This window comes from Mustelus asterias, chromosome 16 (genome assembly GCF_964213995.1).
Source record: "Mustelus asterias chromosome 16, sMusAst1.hap1.1, whole genome shotgun sequence".
Taxonomy (NCBI): domain Eukaryota; kingdom Metazoa; phylum Chordata; class Chondrichthyes; order Carcharhiniformes; family Triakidae; genus Mustelus; species Mustelus asterias.
In genome coordinates this window covers 64,124,941-64,143,294 of record NC_135816.1, presented here as the reverse complement: position 1 = coordinate 64,143,294, position 18,354 = coordinate 64,124,941, and the positions used below count along the sequence as shown (strand labels likewise).

The window sequence follows — 18,354 nt, the reverse complement described above, 5'->3', positions numbered from 1 at the left end:
AAGCTTCCATATTCTTCTGGGAGTGTAGCAATCAGAACAGCATGCAATATTCCATATGCAGCCTAACTAAAGTTTTATACAGCTGTAACAGAACTTGCCAACTTCTATACTCAATGCCCCGGCCGATGAAGGCAAGCATGCTGTATGCCTTCTTGGTCACCTTATCCAGCTGTGTTGCCACTTTCTGGGATCTTTGGACCTATATGCCCAGATCCCTATGTATGTCAATGGTCCTAAAGGTTCTGCAGATTACTGTATAATTCACACCTGAATTTGATCTTCCAAAATGCATCACACTTCATTTGTCCGGATTAAACTCCATCTGCCACTTCTGTGCCCGAGTCTGCAATCCATCAATATCCTGCTGTATCCTTTGATACTATCTGCAACTCTGCCATTTTTGTGTCATCTGCAAACTTACTAGTCAGATGACTTACATTTTCCTCCAGTTAATTTATATATATTACAAACAATAAAGGTCCCACAAAATGCTCCTGTATTGGATTGGAATCATGGGCCGCAATTCTCCCAAAAGCGCTGAATTGGCGGGAAAACTTTTCTAGAATCTCGAATCTCCCCACTCTGTGTACTGCAGAAGTCCCAGTGGTGAATCTCATTAAAAAACAAGGGGGGGCGGGGCCTATTCGCGCTGGAGTTTGACGGTTCTGGAACTCTGTGCATGCGCAGTGGCCCCGATCTGTCAGTCTCCCCGTTTGCTGGCCAGCCCGATTGCTGGCCAGCCCAGGACCCCCACAGTGCTGCCCCTCCAGCCCCCCCCCCCCATGACCCAATCGCTGCCCCCCCCAACAATTCCCGGGACAGCCCTGACCCCACCCCCCCCCCCCCCACCCTGCCCCGGAGTGCCCCGATATCCAGCCCATCCCCCAGCAGTGGCTATCCCCCCATCCCCCTCACCCTGGCAGACCCCCCACCCCGCTGATTCCCCCCCCCCCCCCCCCGTCCCCCCGGGAGGCAGGCCCGCCCCAATCACTGCCCTCCCTCCATCCCAAACCGACTGCCATGCAGAGTGGCAGCGGGACCCCCCACCCCCACCGATCACCCCCAGGCCTGCCTACAATAGGCCCCGCCCCCTTGGCACTGACCCATGCCCAGTGGACAGTGCCAAGGTGCCCCTGGACATGGACACTGTGCCCCTTGGGCAGTGCCAGGGGGCACAGGCTGGCACTGCCAGGGTGCCCATGCCCAGGGGGGCACCACCCTCCCACCGCCCAACCCCCTGGGGAGGCCCCGATTGGCCCCCCCTTCATTCCGGCTGTGTCTCACCCTAGTTCCCTGAATGTGAGGAACTACTCTAAACCCCGCCGGAATGAAATACTCCTGGCGGGGTGGGAGATTCAATCGGGACTGGTAAGTTCCTGATAACGAATTGCAAAAGACATTTAAAACATATTAAAAACATATTATAGAAAGGATATTATTAAACTAGAAAGAGTGCAAAAATGATTTACTAGGATGCTACCGGGACTTGATGGATTGAGTTATAAGGAGAGGCTGAATAGACTGGGACTTTTTTCTCTGGAGCGTAGGAGGCTGAGGGGTGACCTGATAGAGGTCTATAAAATAATGAGGGGCGTGGACAAGGTAGATAGTCAATATCTTTTCCCAATGGTAGGGGAGTCTAAAACTAGAGTGCATAGGGTTAAGGTGAGAGGGGAGAGATACAAAAGTGTTCAGAGGGGCAATTTTTTCACACAGAGGGTGGTGAGTGTCTGGAACAAGCTGCCAGAGGTAGTAGTAGAGGCGGGTACAATTTTATCTTTTAAAAAGCATTTAGATAGTTACATGGTTACGATGGGTATAGAGGGATATGGGCCAAATGCGGGCAATTGGGATTAGTCATGATGTGGAGATGCCGGCATTGGACTGGGGTAAATACAGTAAGAGTTTTAACAACACCAGATTAAAGTCCAACAAGTTTACTTGGTAGCAAATGCCATTAGCTTTCGGAGCGCTACTCCTTCGTCAGATGGAGTGGAAATCTGCTCTCAACAGGGCACAGAGACACAAAATCAAGTTACAGAATACTGATTAGAATGCGAATCTCTACAGCCAACCAGGTCTTAAAGATACAGACAATGGAGGGAGCATTAAGCACAGGTTAAAGAGATGTGTATTGTCTCCAGACAGGACAGCCAGTGAGATTCTGCAAGTCCAGGAGGCAAGCTGTGAGGGTTACTGATAGTGTGACATAAACCCAACATCCTGGTTTAGGCTGTCCTCATGTGTGCGGAACCTGGCTATCAGTTACTGCTCAGCAACTCTGCGCTGTCGTGTGTCGTGAAGGCCACCTTGGAGAACGCTTACCTGAAGATCAGAGGCTGAATGCCCGTGACCACTGAAGTGCTCCCCCACAAGAAGAGAACACTCTTGCCTGGTGATTGTCGAGCGGTGTTCATTCATCCGTTGTCGTAGCGTCTGCATGGTTTCCCCAATGTACCATGCCTCGCGACATCCTTTCCTGCAGCGTATCAGGTAGACAATGTTGGCCAAGTTGCAAGAGTATGTACCATGTACCTGGTAGATGGTGTTCTCACGTGAGATGATGGCATCCGTGTCGATGATCCGGCACGTTTTGCAGAGGTTCCTGTGGCAGGGTTGTGTGGTGTCGTGGTCACTGTTCGTCTGAAGGCTGGGTAGTTTGCTGCGGACAATGGTCTGTTTGAGGTTGTGCGGTTGTTTGAAGGCAAGAAGTGGGGGTGAGGGGATGGCCTTGGCGAGATGTTCGTCTTCATCAATGACATGTTGAAGGCTCCGGAGGAGATGTCGTAGCTTCTCCGCTCCGGGGAAGTACTGGACGACGAAGGGTACTCTGACCACCGTGTCCCGTGTTTGTCTTCTGAGGAGGTCAGTGCGGTTTTTCACTGTGGTGCGTCGGAACTGTCGATCGATGAGTCGAGCGCCATATCCTGTTTTTATGAGGGCATCTGTCAGCGTCTGGAGGTGTCTGTTGCGATCCTCCTTATCCGAGCAGATCCTGTGTATACGGAGGGCTTGTCCGTAAGGGATGGCTTCTTTAACGTGTTTAGGGTGGAAGCTGGAGAAGTGGAGCACCATGAGGTTATCCATGGGCTTGCGATACAATGAGGTGCTGAGGTGACCATCCTTAATGGAGATGCGTGTGTCCAAGAATGCAACCAATTCTGGAGAGCAGTCTATGGTGAGTCTGATGGTGGGATGGAACTTGTTGATGTCATCATATAGTTGTTTCAGTGATTGTTCACCATGAGTCCAAAGGAAGAAAATGTCATCGATGTATCTAGTGTACAGCATCGGTTGAAGGTCCTGTGCGGTGAAGAAGTCTTGTTTGAACCTGTGCATGAAGATGTTGGCATATTGAGGTGTGAATTTGGTCCCCATGGCTGTTCCATGTGTCTGGATGAAGCCCTGGTTGTTGAAGGTGAAGCATTGTGGTCCAGGATGAAGCGGATGAATTGAAAAATTGCATCTGGAAACTGGCAGTTGTCGGCGTTGAGTACTGAGGCCGTTGCAGCAATGCCATCATCGTAGGGGATGCTGGTGTAGAGTGCCGAGACATCCATTGTGACGAGGAGGGCTCCTGGTTCAACTGCTCCATGTGCGCTGAGTTTCTGTAGGAAGTCCGTAGTGTCGTGACAAAAGCTGGGGGTTCTTTGTACAATGGGTTTCAGGATGCCCTCGACATAGCCGGAGAGGTTCTCGCACAGGGTCCCATTGCCCGATACGATGGGACGGCCGGGTGTGTTTGCCCTGTGTATCTTCAGGAGGCAGTAGAGATCTCCAACACGGGGAGTATGTGGGATGAGAGCATGGAGGGTGCTCTGAAGGTCTGGATCAAAGGTCTTGATCAGAGTGTTGAGTTGACGGGTGTGTTCTTTGGTCGGATCTGTGGGTAACTGTCTGCAGTGTTCCTCGTTGTTCAGTTGTCGGTACACTTCTTTTCAGTAATCTGTTCTATTCAGTATGACGATGGCCCCTCCTTTGTCTGCTGGTTTGATGACAATGTTGCGGTTGGTCTTGAGAGCGTGGATGGCGTTGCGTTGTGCTTGGGTGATGTTCGGTGCTGTCTTGTGAGTGCGGCTGATGAATTTGGTGTTGACGGCCTAAACCGTGATGTTGGGTTTATGTCACACTATCAGTAACCCTCACAGCTTGCCTCCTGGACTTGCAGAATCTCACTGGCTGTCCTGTCTGGAGACAATACACATCTCTTTAACCTGTGCTTAATGCTCCCTCCCCTCACATTGTCTGTATCTTTAAGATCTGGTTGGCGGTAGAGATTCGCATTCTAACCAGTATTCTGTAACTTGATTTTGTGTCTCTGTGCCCGGTTTGAGAGCAGATTTCCACTCCATCTGACAAAGGAGCAACGCTCCGAAAGCTAATGGCATTTGCTACCAAATAACCCTGTTGGACTTTAACCTGGTGTTGTTAAAACTCTTACTGTAATTGGGATTAGCTCAGGGTTTTAAAAAAAAAGGGCGGCATGGACAAGTTGGGTCGAAGGGCCTGTTTCCATGCTGTAAACCTCTATGACTCTATGAGATTCAAATTACTTACTTGCCTTCCCGCCAGTTTCCAGCGTGGTCTGGCCGGCGACTGTTCGCCGGCTCTGGGAGATGTGCATGCATCCCCGGCACATGCACAAATCCTGGAACAAGGCCGGCGACGCGCATCTCCCACCCCGACCCGCCAGAAAAGTTGCGGTTTGGGATGGGAGAATCGCAGTCATGATAACCAATCACAGAAACCAAGCTTCATCTGGGCTCAGACAAAACAGGCCATACTTGGTGTTGACGTGGAGCATGTCCCATCCAAACAGCTAAACATTAGCACCGGTTCATGGGCCTGGTTTGACAATGGATTCCATTAGCATTGGCTAATCAGTGGAAATGCTTTTGCAGTTAAGAAATCTCAGCCAATCAGAAGGAAAGGTAAACCTTTATTCCTGACAATTCCCAGTTTAGAAAGATCCAAGAATTAGCTTGGCATTGGTATAATAGTGAAACTACCTTCAAACTGCCTGATTTTCAGACTCATGGAAAATAGTTTCATTAATTGCTAAGTGGGTCAACTACTGTTGTCCACCTTGAGGGAAGAATCATATGCTGCACCTCAAAGGAGTTACAGAGATCGTGCTTGCGGTGGCATGGTAGCACAGTGGTTAGCACTGCTGCTTCACAGAACCAAGGACCTGGGTTTGATTCCCGGATTGGGTCTGTGTGGAGTCTGTGCATTCTCCTTGTGTCTGTGTCGGTTTCCCCCAGGTGCTCCGGTTTCCTCCCACACTCAAAGATGTGCTGGCTGGGTGCATTGGCCATGTTAAATTCTCCCTCAGTGTACCCGAATAGGCGCCGGGATGTGGCGACTAGGGGATTTTCACAGTAACTTAATTGCAGTGTTAATGTAAGCCTACTTGAGACACTAACAAAGAAACTTAAACTTACTGAAATGCACATTCAGGAACAAAGAGTCCTATGGAAAATTCAATTAGGCAATTCAACATCAGAATAATGTCCAACAGCTTTTTCTTAGAAAACTGATCGAGAGGGTAGCTGCCTCCCGTGTAACTGTAGCCTAGGGGCAAGCCAAAAATATTCACAAGAAGACATGGGTATTAAAAGTAAATTTTGTTTCCCATCACTTTTACTCTCGAAGAGTCCCACACAGTTAGCTCAATGACTTGTAGTTCATGCCAACTAAAGCTGGGTTAAAAATGGGGAAATACTGAGAAACCACAAGAAAGCTCAGGCCCGCTCGTCAATAACAGCAATGTCTCTATAATCAAATCCCAATTTAGTCAATAACGGAAATATTACACACAACGCTGACAGAGAAAAAAAAAGTGACTTCACTTGCTCCCAAATTCAATACAGTCTGAAATGAACTGGACCAGTGACCTTGATGAAGACACTAAGAAGTCTCACAACACCAAGTTAAAGTCCAGCAGGTTTATTTGGTATCACGAGCTTTCGGAGCACTGCTGCTTCATCAGGTGACTCATCTGATGAAAGGGCAGCACACCGAAAGCTCGTGATTCCAAATAAACCTGTTGGACTTTAGCCTGGTGTTGTGAGACTTCTTACTGTGCCCACCCCAGTCCAAAGCCAGCATTTCCACAAGTTGATGAAGACAGTCTACTCTACTCCAGACCGAAATTCTCTCCTTGACATTGAAGAGTTGAGAATAGATTACTTTATCAACTGCATGCAACACAAGACGTGGCAGAGTTTAGACCAGATATCTATATTTATGTCAGAAACACAAGATCTGCTGGGACTATATCTCAAAGAGTTGCATTAATCTCAAAAGGTTTAACAGCATTCACAGCCAAGCTTCATAACACAACTTCTCCAGCCTATGGAACTCCCTCTACAAACAAATCATTTTCAGCAAAATCAGATGGTGCTCACTAGCCAGTGAATGCTGAAGATGAATAAGAAGTTCATCATTCGGTCCCCATTTGATAAATACAATATGAAGGATTGGATGTTGGGTGAAAGTAAAAAATGAGATTTTAAATTACAAATGAATGATATCAGTTACTAATGAGTTATTCTGTAAAATGTTCATGGAATGCTGCATCCTAGGTTCTCCTCTTCAGGTTAAGCAATAGTAAACGGATGTAGTTGAGCTGTATCAGTGGTACCTTCTCTTTGCTGGACAAGGTTGGGTGGACAAACTTTCTGTACAAGACACTGGAGCCTTTTGTGTATGGGGACAGCAGCCAGATGACAAAAGCTATCTTCAACTCAAAGTAAAATGGAAACCTACGGGAACAGAGAAGGAAGATGATTAAGCAGACAGATTCAGCAGCTTATGTCCCCAAAACCCTTCCATCGTCTCACTTCATCTTCAATTCCTACTTGGTAAGCTTGCAAGGAATGCAAGTGGAGGACATGTGCCACATGCCATAGAGTCATAGAATCCCTACAGTGTAGTAGGAGACCATTCGGCCCATTGGGTCTGCACCGACTCTTTGACAGAGCATGCCACCCAGGCCCTATCCCGTAACCCCACGTATTTACCCTGCTAATCCCCCTAACCCACACATCCTGAAACACTAAGGGACAAGTTAGCATGGCCATTCAACCTAACCAGCATGTCTTTTGGTCTGTGGGAGGAAACCATGTAGACGTGGGGCGAACATGTAAACTCCACACTGACAGTCACCAAAGGCCGGAATCAAACCTGGGTCCCCGGAGCTGTGAAGGAGGGGACATTGGTGAAAAGATATCTTCGAGCAGATGGCTGGGTGGCACGGTGGCACAGTGGTTAGCCTTGCTGCCTCACAGCACCAGGAACCCGGGTTCGACACCCAGCTTGGGTCACTGTCTATGCGGAGTCTGCATGTTCTCCCCATGTCTGCGTGGGTTTCCTCCTGGTGCTTTGGTTTCCTCCCACAGTCCGATAGACGTGCTGGTTAGGTGCATTGGCCATGCTAAATTCTCCCTCAGAGAACAGGCGTCGGAGTGTGGCGACTAGGGGATTTTCACAGTAACTTCATTGCAGTGTGAATGTAAGCCTACTTGTGACACTAATAAATAAACTTTAACACTCAGAATGGTAGGACCAAGGAACAAAAATATCTGAGACTCATTCAAGAATCAATTGTAAAATCTTATGGGGGTAAATGGGTCCTTTGCCGGGGTGGATGAGGTACAAAAGCTCCTGCATATCTTAGCTGGCGGGGGAGGGGGAGTGATCCAGGGGCAGGTTAACCAAAAAAACAAGAATATAACATAAGTTTTATCCCTTAATGGAGTTGGTGTGAACTGATTTTTGCTAGAATAATATCTTTTGCCTGTAAGTTCCAAAATCAGTATTGCTGTGATACATATATACTACTCACCAAGACAGGATTATGTCTGTGAGGGTCTCTGCTGTAGTAAAAAATGCAAATACAATCCAGTACATCATCCACTTCACCTGAAAGAGAGAGAGATTTTTGGGATTGGACAGAGAGAGAGAGAGAAAGAACAGTATCAATAAGTAAGAGATAGCCCATCCAGGATTAATTCTGTATTAATCCTAACTGCTGAATCAATATTATTGTCACATGTATTAGTATACAATGAAATGTATTGTTTCTTGCACGCTATACAGACAAAGCATACCGTACATAGGGAAGGAAAGGAGAGAGTGCAGAATGTAGTGTTACAGTCATAGCTAGGGTGTAGAGAAAGATCAACTTAATGCGAGGTCGGTCCATTCAAACGTCTGATGACAGCAGGGAAGCAGCTGTTTTTGAGTCAGTTGCTACATGACCTCAGACTTTTGTATCTTTTTCAGTTCAGTTAGAGAGAGTGATTCCTACTCTGTTAAACGAACAGCAATTTGGTGAAGTTATATAGTGAGCAGCACTTGATCTGCTTATCAAACAGGGACTCTTAGACAGTTATGTTGGCAGTAAGTCAATCTGGGCAAGAAATGGAAACGCTAGAAAGCTACAAGATGAATAATCCGTATCCTGCTACTGTAAACACAAACACACGCTTTAAACTTTATAGAATCCTGGAATCCCTACAGTGCAGAAGGAGGCCATTCGGCCCATCGAGTCTGCGCTAACAACAATCCCATCCAGGCCCTATCCCCATAACCCACATAGTTACACCACTGGTCTGCCTGACACTAAGGGACAATTTAGCATGGCCAATCCACCTAACCCGCACATCTTTGGAGTGTGAGAGGAAACCGCAGCACCCATAGGAAACCCACACAGACACAGGGAGAATGTACAAACTCCACACAGACAGTCAGTCACCCAAGGCTGGAATTGAAACCAGATCCTTGGCGACGTGTGGCAGTCTCCTGGATTAAGTTAATTAACCACCGTGCTGCCCCACTGTGCTAACCACTGTGTCACTGTGCCACCCCACTGTGCTAACCACTGTGTCACTGTGCCACCCCACTGTGCCAACCACTGTGTCACCATGCTGCTAACTTCGCCAATATTACCTGGTGTTATTACCTAATGACATCCCCAAATTAATACGACAACATTTTCTTCAAAAATGCTGCAAATGGCAATGGTTCCCAGAAGCCAGAGCTGACATTTTTCTTGTCAAAGCTCTCAAGCTTTAAAACTGTTTTATAGTGTCATACCCTCTTGATGCCACTAGATGTCCTAAATTTATCCTTCCAAAGCTTAAGAACAGAATTGACAGACAGGATAAAACAGTTGGTCCTTTCAAACCTTCCCCATTTCCTTTCTCATCCACTGATATATCTGAAACTATTGTGGTAAATTTGCTTTCCCCATTCTATGAAATATTTAAGGATCATTCAGGCTGCTATTGGTTTTCAAATGTCATGGTTATTAAATTATTGAAGTACGACTGTACATGTCACAAATGTAACATCGAGGGAGGTAAAGAACCACAATAACCTGCTCAGGAAACACTAAACATTGTCCTTCCACACAGAGCAAATTAGGCAAAAACTCTCGAATGGCAGTCAGCCACTTCACATTGCACCAGGTTATTGTGACATCAAGTGGTTGCACTGTATCTCAGGGACAGGGGCAGTTGCTGCATTTGTCTGTCTTCAGTCCATTGGTGAATACACGAGTTTAAAAAAAACTAAATTTCCAGGGAAAATGACCTCCATCACTTTTCCCCTGGGAAGAAAGTAACAGCACAGGAAGTAGGTGGCCTGCTGTCCAAAAATGCTGGGCGGCACGGTGGCACAGTGGTTAGCACTGCTGCCTCACAGCGCCAGGGACCTGGTTGGGTTCAAATCCGGCCTCAGGTCACTGTCTGTGTGGAATTTGCACATTCTCCCTGTGTCTGTGTGGGTTTCCTCCGGGTGCTCTGGTTTCCTCCCACAGTCCAAAGATGTGTGGGTTAGGTTGATTGGCCATGCTAAATTGCCCCTTAGCATCAGGGAGATTAGCAGGGTAAATAGGTGGGGTTATGGGGATAGAGCCTGGGTGGGATTGTTGTCGGTGCATGTTCAATCTGCACTGTATGGTTTATATGATTCACTGAGGGGCATACATAGCAATCACCAAGCCTCAAATGAAGGTTTCGGTTCCTTAAACCTACAAATGGAGTCGTACCACAGCAACAGCATTGCAGATTAATACATAGTACCCCAGCAGCAGCCACATTACTTCCTGATTTTCACGGTCCATTGAGTCACGACTATTTACCGAAACAGACAGACTGGATATTCAGGTATTAGTGGCTCAAGAATTCCCGGAATCCAGACCAGAATTCCAGGTCTTTCTGCCAGTAATACGTTTGTACAACATTTTTAAAGAACATTATTTACAATTTTTGGATTGTAACTCTGGCTAGCAACATTATCAAAAATCCCCCAGACAAAAGGCAGAACACTGCAACAATGCTTTACAGTGGGTCCATCAATGGGCAACTACTGCTGTATAATGCTATGAAATAATCGGTACCTGCTGCATTTTGATGTTAATGCAGCAGAGCGACCAGTAGGGTTGGCCAGAATTGTTGGTTGAACATGAAAAAGCAAAAGTAGCTCCTCCTCTGCTGCCGCCTATGCCGCTCTGCTCACCTCTCCTCTGTGATTCTCAAGGAAACTGATACCGAACCAGTCACTCTGACTGTTGTATCTGAGTTGGTACCCATGAGGTCATGAATGCGTGAGAAACACTCGTGAGGTTGCCCAGTTTCCTACTCGTCTCATGTACAGTTATCTTGGATTGGGGGAGTGATTCAATGGATGGGGGCCGGGGGAGGGAAGGGTGGGAGGGTGGAGGGGGTTGGGTGGTCAGAGCAGAAGTGAGGGATTCCACTCGGAAACAAAGGAGGGCATGCGTTTAGTAGGATGTGTACTTTGCATACAGTGGCAAGCTCAATGCATTGGGTGCCATGCTGTCACTGCTAGGTGGATGTGCCAGTGTTACCGGCTGGATAAGCCTGAAGGGAAAGCTATAAAGGTGGAATTGAAGAAAACTCTGGCAATTGTCTCTACCTCCCCCCAATTTGTAAGCCTGTCTTCTCATGATCACTGGTTTTCCGAGGTTGTGAGCAGCTTACTCCCAAAAAAATCAATGGGAAACTTCCAAATCCTAAAAGTTGGAGCACCTTGTAAATATCAAGCCCGCTGCATGGATTGGGTGAGCGGATGATGATAGAGCATTCTGGTAGTTCTTCACTTCATGGAAAACTTGTCACAGTCACGCACTGTCTTCGACGCATTTCACTGTACCAGTCGCCAAATTCTAAATCACAGTATGATGGATATTCTTGTGTTAGTGTGCAAGATATGATGTCTTATACCAATGCTTCCTAAGCTCGGTTACCCTTGCCTGCAGACAGAATACAGACTAAATGAACTGAACTTTTAGAATGCCGGAGTCTCAACCCCCACCATCCAGAGAATTGGCGGGGAACACACCTTCGCTGACAGGCCTGCTGCCACGTGATGCTCGAGTAAGCATTGATTGGCAGTAGGGGAGCTTCCACCCTCACTTGGATGGAAGTCCCGCCTTGTAGAGCTGTCCGCCAATCAGATTGGTCAGCATCTCTCCAGGTGCAGAAATGTGGTTGAATCTTCACTGCCGCTCTGGGGCAATTAGGGATGGGCAATAAATGCTGGCCCAGCCAGCGACGCCCATATAACGTGAAAAAGTTTTTAAAAAGAGCATTGTGGGAGTACCATCACCACATCCATCAATTCAAGAGCAATGAGGAATGAGCGGCAAATGTCAGTCACAGATGGAAGTTAATTTTTTAAAGTTTTAAAAATGCAAAAATGGCTGATATTTTAATTTAGTTGAGTGACTATTCCATAAAGCAAAGACGTTAACTAAGTTGCAGTCTTTTTCCTGTCAGTATTAGAGGAGTTTCACACCTTTAGAAGAATCAACTGTGTTGATCACGGCCTCCTTGAATTATGAATGACTCTCTCGGTAACTGATTCCGAGATAACACAATTCAACAATGTTTAAACATTCAGCTGTGTAGACAACTGTCTGCTGTGAAAGGCCATCTCGAAAGGCTTTTTAAACTTAACTTTACGGTTTTTTAAAGCACGAACGTACTTTCAACCATTTTCCTTAAAAATCTACAATGTCATAACTCCGTGGGGGTGACATACATTTAAATCAAAAGAAAGGATAAATGTTTATTTTCAGGAAACCTGAAATGTAAACTCAATATATTCCTATTCCTTGAGCATGCAGCTACACAGAAATAACATTTAATGATGTCCAGAAATGCAACTTGCACTTAGATTACTAACAGAGAGAGCATCAAGTCCTTAAAATGGTGATTGAAAACGTTGCAGGCCTGAAAGATTCTCTTTTCCTTCCTTGAAGACAAATGGAGTTTAAACATTTCTGCCCATGCTAAATTGCCCCTTAATGTCAGGGGGATTAGCAGGGTAAATGCATGAGGTTATGGGGATATATAGGGCTTGGGTGGGATTGTTGTCAGTGCAGGCTCAATGGGCCGAATGGCATCCTTCTGCATTGTAGTGATTCTATGATTCTATATCTACTACTTAAAATGCAACATTTCTGTATCCTCTCCTACCATGCTTTATAATGTAGGTCATCAGGGACATTTGCGGTTTGCAATTAGAGAAAAACTTACTATACTAATTAGATATTAGTGTAACAGGATTGACTATCTCCTGATTAGCTGTGTTAAATACAACTCTGGGACTTTGTGACTACAGTCTAATCTGGATATTTCAAAAGCAACTTCAAGTTATCAAATCATTTGAATTATGCAATAAAAATAAGGGTGCAAACTGTGAACATAATGCTCAGAGCAATTTGAGTTATGAGTTCGTTTAGCAACAGTGAATTATGAGCAGGCAGCTATATTAATTTCCTCACCGCTCACACGCAGTGTGCATGTTTTCATGGGCCTATTACGGGATATTAAGCTCACAGGATAATTGCAATGCCAGGTTAAAGATACTGAGCTGTACTGATCAGGGAGTATATGAGTTTGATCATTGGACAAATCATTGATTTTAACTGGCAGAGCTAAATTTGCACATCAGTATTCCTTGGCTAAGAGAGAAAATCTATCGGTACCTATTCCCGATCATCCAATGATTACTGCTGGAAAGTGAAACTTATCCCTGTCCATGACTGATTTGGTTTGCCTGTGATATTCCCCCATGATCTAATAATCTGCCAACACTCCTTACCTGAAAAACAACAGTCATTGGATAAGGCTCCGGAATTCTGCCAATGCCTTTTGAACTTCACCCAATCCCTGGTCCCTGCCTCCAAGTCAAGACCTACATGGATTGAGTTTTACTTTTCAATCAGAATCTACAGGCAGATGCGACTGTGAGCCTTGAAAAATATAGAACAATTTCAGTGGCACCAGATGACTTCCTCTCCCCATTATCTGGAATTTTGCTGACAGCTGCATTTGTGGTTTCCCTATACACCAACACTCGGGAATTCATTTAAAAGAACACTATTTTGCTCAGTTTCATGTCACTTGATTGGTTGTATACTCCCTTTATGGAGGAAATGGAACCATCCCAAAATGATTCTGAAACACAGGGCTTCCTTTCACATTCCTGCACAAGGAAATCATGGCACGCTATGTGTTCTTATCACATTGTAAAGAAGCCAGAGAGTCCGCAAAGGCGAGCTTCTCAATAATATAAAAGTCAATCAAGCAAAGGAAAGGAGTATGAACTCAGAGAATTTGCAATCTAGGTCTCCCATAACTGCCCTGAAAAAGCAACCACAAATCTCACTATCTCCTGCAAACATCATGAATTATCACATACAGAAGGGAGAGAGATTTTAAAAATCACTTAATGAATCAATAATGACAACTTGGACACCACACACCTACAGCCAACGTATGCCTCATGTTGCATCTTTGCCCTCAAAAGAAAAAGGCATACTATCCTGCTACTTGAAAAAACATGAACGCTGAAATCTAACCGGTAATAATCCAAGCAGGCACATTAAAAACCAACAGTCCTTCAATGGAGGTGGAAAGTGGTGCTGTCTCCCAGGGATGTGACTGGAGATTGCTTGTTGCACCAGCACATTTTGAATGTTGGGGGTGCTGTTTCCACTGGTTGTGGACAGTTCAGGGTAGCATTGGTGGTCTGTGTTTCAGAAAAGTCAGTAAGAAGTTTAACAACACCAGGTTAAAGTCCAACAGGTTTATTTGGTAGCAAAAGCCACACAAGCTTTCGGAGCTGCAAGCCCCTTCTTCAGGTGAGTGGGAATTCTGTTCACAAACAGGGCATATAAATTTCAGAAAAGTCCACAGTCAAGTTTGCTTGCAGTGGCTCGTCAGCATTGATCAGCGAGGGATCAGCTTTAGGAGTGTTCCTGCTAAAGGAAGGAGTATCTTGCATATATGGCCCATGAGTTTTTGTACAGGACTTGGGGGGGGGGGGCGGGGCGGGGGGGGGCGGGGCGGGGCGGGGGGGGGCGGGGCGGGGCGGGGCGGGGCGGGGGGGGGCGGGGCGGGGGGGGCGGGGCGGGGGGGGGGGCGGGGGGGGCGGGGGGGGGGGGGCGGGGGGGGCGGGGGGGGGGGGGGGCGGGGGGGGGGGGGGGCGGGGGGCGGGGGGGGGGGCGGGGGGGGGGGGCGGGGGGGGGGGGGGGGGGGGGGGGGGGGCGGGGGGGGGGGGGCGGGGGGGGGGGGGGCGGGGGGGGGGGGGGGGGGGGGGGGCGGGGGGGGGGGGGGGGGGGCGGGGGGGGGCGGGGGGGGGGGGGCGGGGGGGGGGCGGGGGGGGGGGGGGCGGGGGGGGGGGGGCGGGGGGGGGGGGCGGGGGGGGGGGGCGTGGGGGGGGGGCGGGGGGGGGGGGCGGGGCGGGGGGGGGGGGGCGGGGCGGGGGGGCGGGCGGGGCGGGGGGGGGCGGGGGGGGCGGGGGGGGCGGGGGGGGGGGGCGGGGCGGGGGGGGCGGGGGGGGGGGGGGCGGGGGGGGCGGGGGGGGGGCGGGGGGGGCGGGGGGGGGGGCGGGGGGGGCGGGGCGGGGGGGGGCGGGGCGGGGGGGGGCGGGGGGGGGGCGGGGCGGGGGGGGCGGGGGGGGGGCGGGGCGGGGGGGGGCGGGGCGGGGGGGGGCGGGGGGGGGGCGGGGGGCGGGGGCAATTAGGGGTCAGCAATGAATGCTGACCTTGCCTGTGACAACCTGGGCACGTGGGGGGGGGGGGGGGGGGGGGGGGGGCGGGGGGGGGGGGGGGGGGGGCGGGGGGGGGGGGCGGGGGGGGGGGGCGGGGGCGGGGCGGGGGCGGGGGGGGCGGGGGGGACGGGGGCGGGGGCGGGGGGGGCGGGGGGGACGGGGGCGGGGGCGGGGGGGACGGGGGCGGGGGCGGGGGGGACGGGGGCGGGGGCGGGGGGGACGGGGGCGGGGGCGGGGGGGGCGGGGGGGGCGGGGGGGGGGGCGGGGGGGGGGGCGGGGGGGGGCGGGGGGGGGCGGGGGGGGGGGCGGGGGGGGGCGGGGGGGGGGGGGCGGGGGGGGGGCGGGGGGGGGGGGGGCGGGGGGGGGGGCGGGGGGGGCGGGGGGCGGGGGCAATTAGGGGTCAGCAATGAATGCTGACCTTGCCTGTGACAACCTGGGCACGTGAATCATTTTTTTAAAAAGTGGAAATGTCTGTTACATAAGAGATTATGGGGTAAGTTGATACAATTTTCAAAAATTATAAAAGGCATGGAGCAGTGTATATAATAATAGATCTTTTCTGATGGCTGGTTATCAAGAACAAGAAAGCATAGATGGAGTGAACAAAAGAATTAGGACAAAGATGCAAGAGATTTTGTTTTTAAAAAGAGGACTGTGGAATGCATGACTAAAATTAATCATTTAAATATGGATGCACATGTTTAAACATTTACATTGTAAGGCAAAAGGATTATTTATATGATTTAACAAGGGAAATTAAAAAGAAAACTCTTTTCCTTTGAAATTTTATTTCTGGTTTGGAATTCAATTACAGCTAATGCTTACTTCAATCTCACATTCCTTAATCACTTGGAAGCACTCAACGCTGGTCACCAATTAGTAAGCATCCAATTGACCTTACATTGGCCTCTGAAAAGATATATTATATAAAGAGTCTAGCTGCATGATTAGACCAAACAGAAAGTTAATCTTTCTTAAAACCCAGATCCTAGAAATGTTATCTAGGTTTTCTGCTTATTAACATTCAACAGTCAGAGAAGTTGGCCTTTCATACTCTCCCAGTGCATCCGATGTTTGGGTGCATGAAACCAAATCCCAGGAGCTAGTTTGCGTTTTCAATTTTATTGTCTAAAACAGAGTGGATGTTCTTTAAACCTCATACAAAATTAGAGAAACAGCTCGGAATTTTTAGAGCCTCTATTCAGATATTAGACCAAAGCAAAACATCTGACAAATGACTGAATTAGGTATGAGGCTTGCTGTAGGGGCAGCATGGCGGCACAATGGTTAGTACTGCTGCCTCATTGTGTCAGGGGCCCGGGTTCAATTCCAGCCTTGGGTCACCGTCTGAGCAGAGTCTGCATGTTCTCCCCGTGTCTGCGTGGGTTTCCTCCAGGTGCTCCGGTTTCCTCCCACAGTCCAAAGATGTGCAGGTTAGGTTGGTTGGCGATGCTAAATTGCCCCATAGTGTCGGTGGATTAGCAGGGTAAATACAAGGGGTTAAGGGAATAGAGCCTGGGTGGGATTGTGGTCGGTGCAGAACTGATGGGCCGAATGGCCTCCTTCTGCAATGTAGGGATTCTATGCAGTGTACAAACACATGTCATTTGGGTGAAATAACTCCTCAGAGGCCAGTGTCCCTTCACCACATTCCCTTTATTTACCAACTCTATTCCACTCCCAGAATGTTTCAAGTATACAGTCAGAATCAGGAGTGCCAGGGGACCTGACACACTCATATTTATACAGGTGAGACTCTCTGATTGGACAGGCAATTATGACCTCAATCAGAGATATCTTTACCTGTTGAACTAAATAAACGAAATCAAACTAACTTAGGGATAACTCAAAAGGGGCAGCTCCCTAAAAAGAGGGGAACTGCCCGAAACAAAAGACAACGCGGAAAGGAAACTTAAAACATCAAATTAAAATGTGACTAAAGGGGTCAATAATACATCCCAGTCCCAGCGGTGCCCAGCAGGCATGGAAGGCATCAACTGTACCCTCGGACACCGCATCCTCCCTCTTCAGGGACACCCGGCCGCGAATATAGCCGCAGTAGAGGGGCAGACAGTCAGGTTGGACGATTCCCTCGATCACCCACTGCCTGGACCTTTAGATAGAATGCCTTGCTAGGCCCAGGAGCAGGTTCACAAGGAGGTCCTCCTCCTTCCCCGCTCCCCTCCCCTCCGCACTGGGTGTCAGTAGATCAGGAGCGTGGGACTGAAGTGCAAACAAAACATCAATAAAAGGATTTTTAGAAAACTAAAAAAAGGTTGTGCAGCTTATAACGTGAAACATGGACATGGTCCACGGACCCCACAAGGTTGCAAAAAGGAGCCCGTGAACTGGAAGAACCTACAATTGTACGGCACTGCCGCGTGCAGCACCCTCCGTCATTACACTGGGTGCTAATTATATATTAATTGTATGTCGGCAATGGGCATCAAGAGACACTCATGATCAAGGTCTATCGTGTTCGGTGGGCACTGTGGGGGTGGGGGAGCTTTATTGACCTCGCCCACTCCAGCACATTTTGATTTGATGTCTGTAAAGGTTGCTTTCTGGTTCTGTTTTTTGTCTTTGTTGCAGTTGCCCTTTAAGGAGCAGCCCCTTTAATTTGATCTTCTGATAATATTCTAATTTGTCCCCATTAATTGTTCATTTGTTTTACTCAAGAGAATATAAAGCGACATTCTGGAAGCTCAGTTGGTTAGACAGCAAGCATGTGTATGAGATGAGAGCCCATAACAGTGGACTTGATCCCATTTGGGCTGAGATAAATCTGGGCCAATCAATCATTCGATTGCGGTTTGGCAAATATATGCCAAGGACATGCCTAAATGCAAAGCGCTCAAGAAGACTGACTGACTGTAAAAGTTACTTTCTAAATGTCCCTTTAAATTTGGTTAATTTGTTTAATTTCGTTGAGTACTCAAAAGAGAATGAAGAAAAACTGATTTTGTGACTGAAGGGCACTGGGGAGATGGGAATGCTTCATCGATCCTGGGAATTTCATTTTAATTTGAGTTGTTAGGATTCCTCAAAAGCTTTTTTTTTATTACAATGAAATAGTAAATGATTACAAAGTTCCTCAAATTGCAGTTCCAAGGTTTTATAAGTTTTAAACTGTCTCTTTTAATTCAAGGTAAAAAATGGAGTTGTGGAGAGGGAAGTGTAACCTCCTGCTAGCGGTGCCCAGCCTATGTGACCTGGTTGCCATGGGGATAGGATGCCCAGGCAAATGCGATTGAATCTCAT

General features: G+C 48.4%; 1 protein-coding gene across 1 annotated transcript in view; it reads right to left on the bottom strand.

Moving 5' to 3' along the window:
- The window catches only part of LOC144505354 (receptor expression-enhancing protein 2-like), an 86,374-nt gene that overhangs the window by 21,855 nt on the left and 46,165 nt on the right, over window positions 1–18,354 (bottom strand). Inside the window, exons 4-5 of the mRNA XM_078231475.1 lie at window positions 7,850–7,926; window positions 6,647–6,767 (exon numbers count right to left, since the gene is read on the bottom strand). Of these exons, the coding sequence (XP_078087601.1) occupies window positions 6,647–6,767; window positions 7,850–7,926 (198 nt within the window). The remainder of the gene's footprint in view (window positions 1–6,646; window positions 6,768–7,849; window positions 7,927–18,354) is intronic.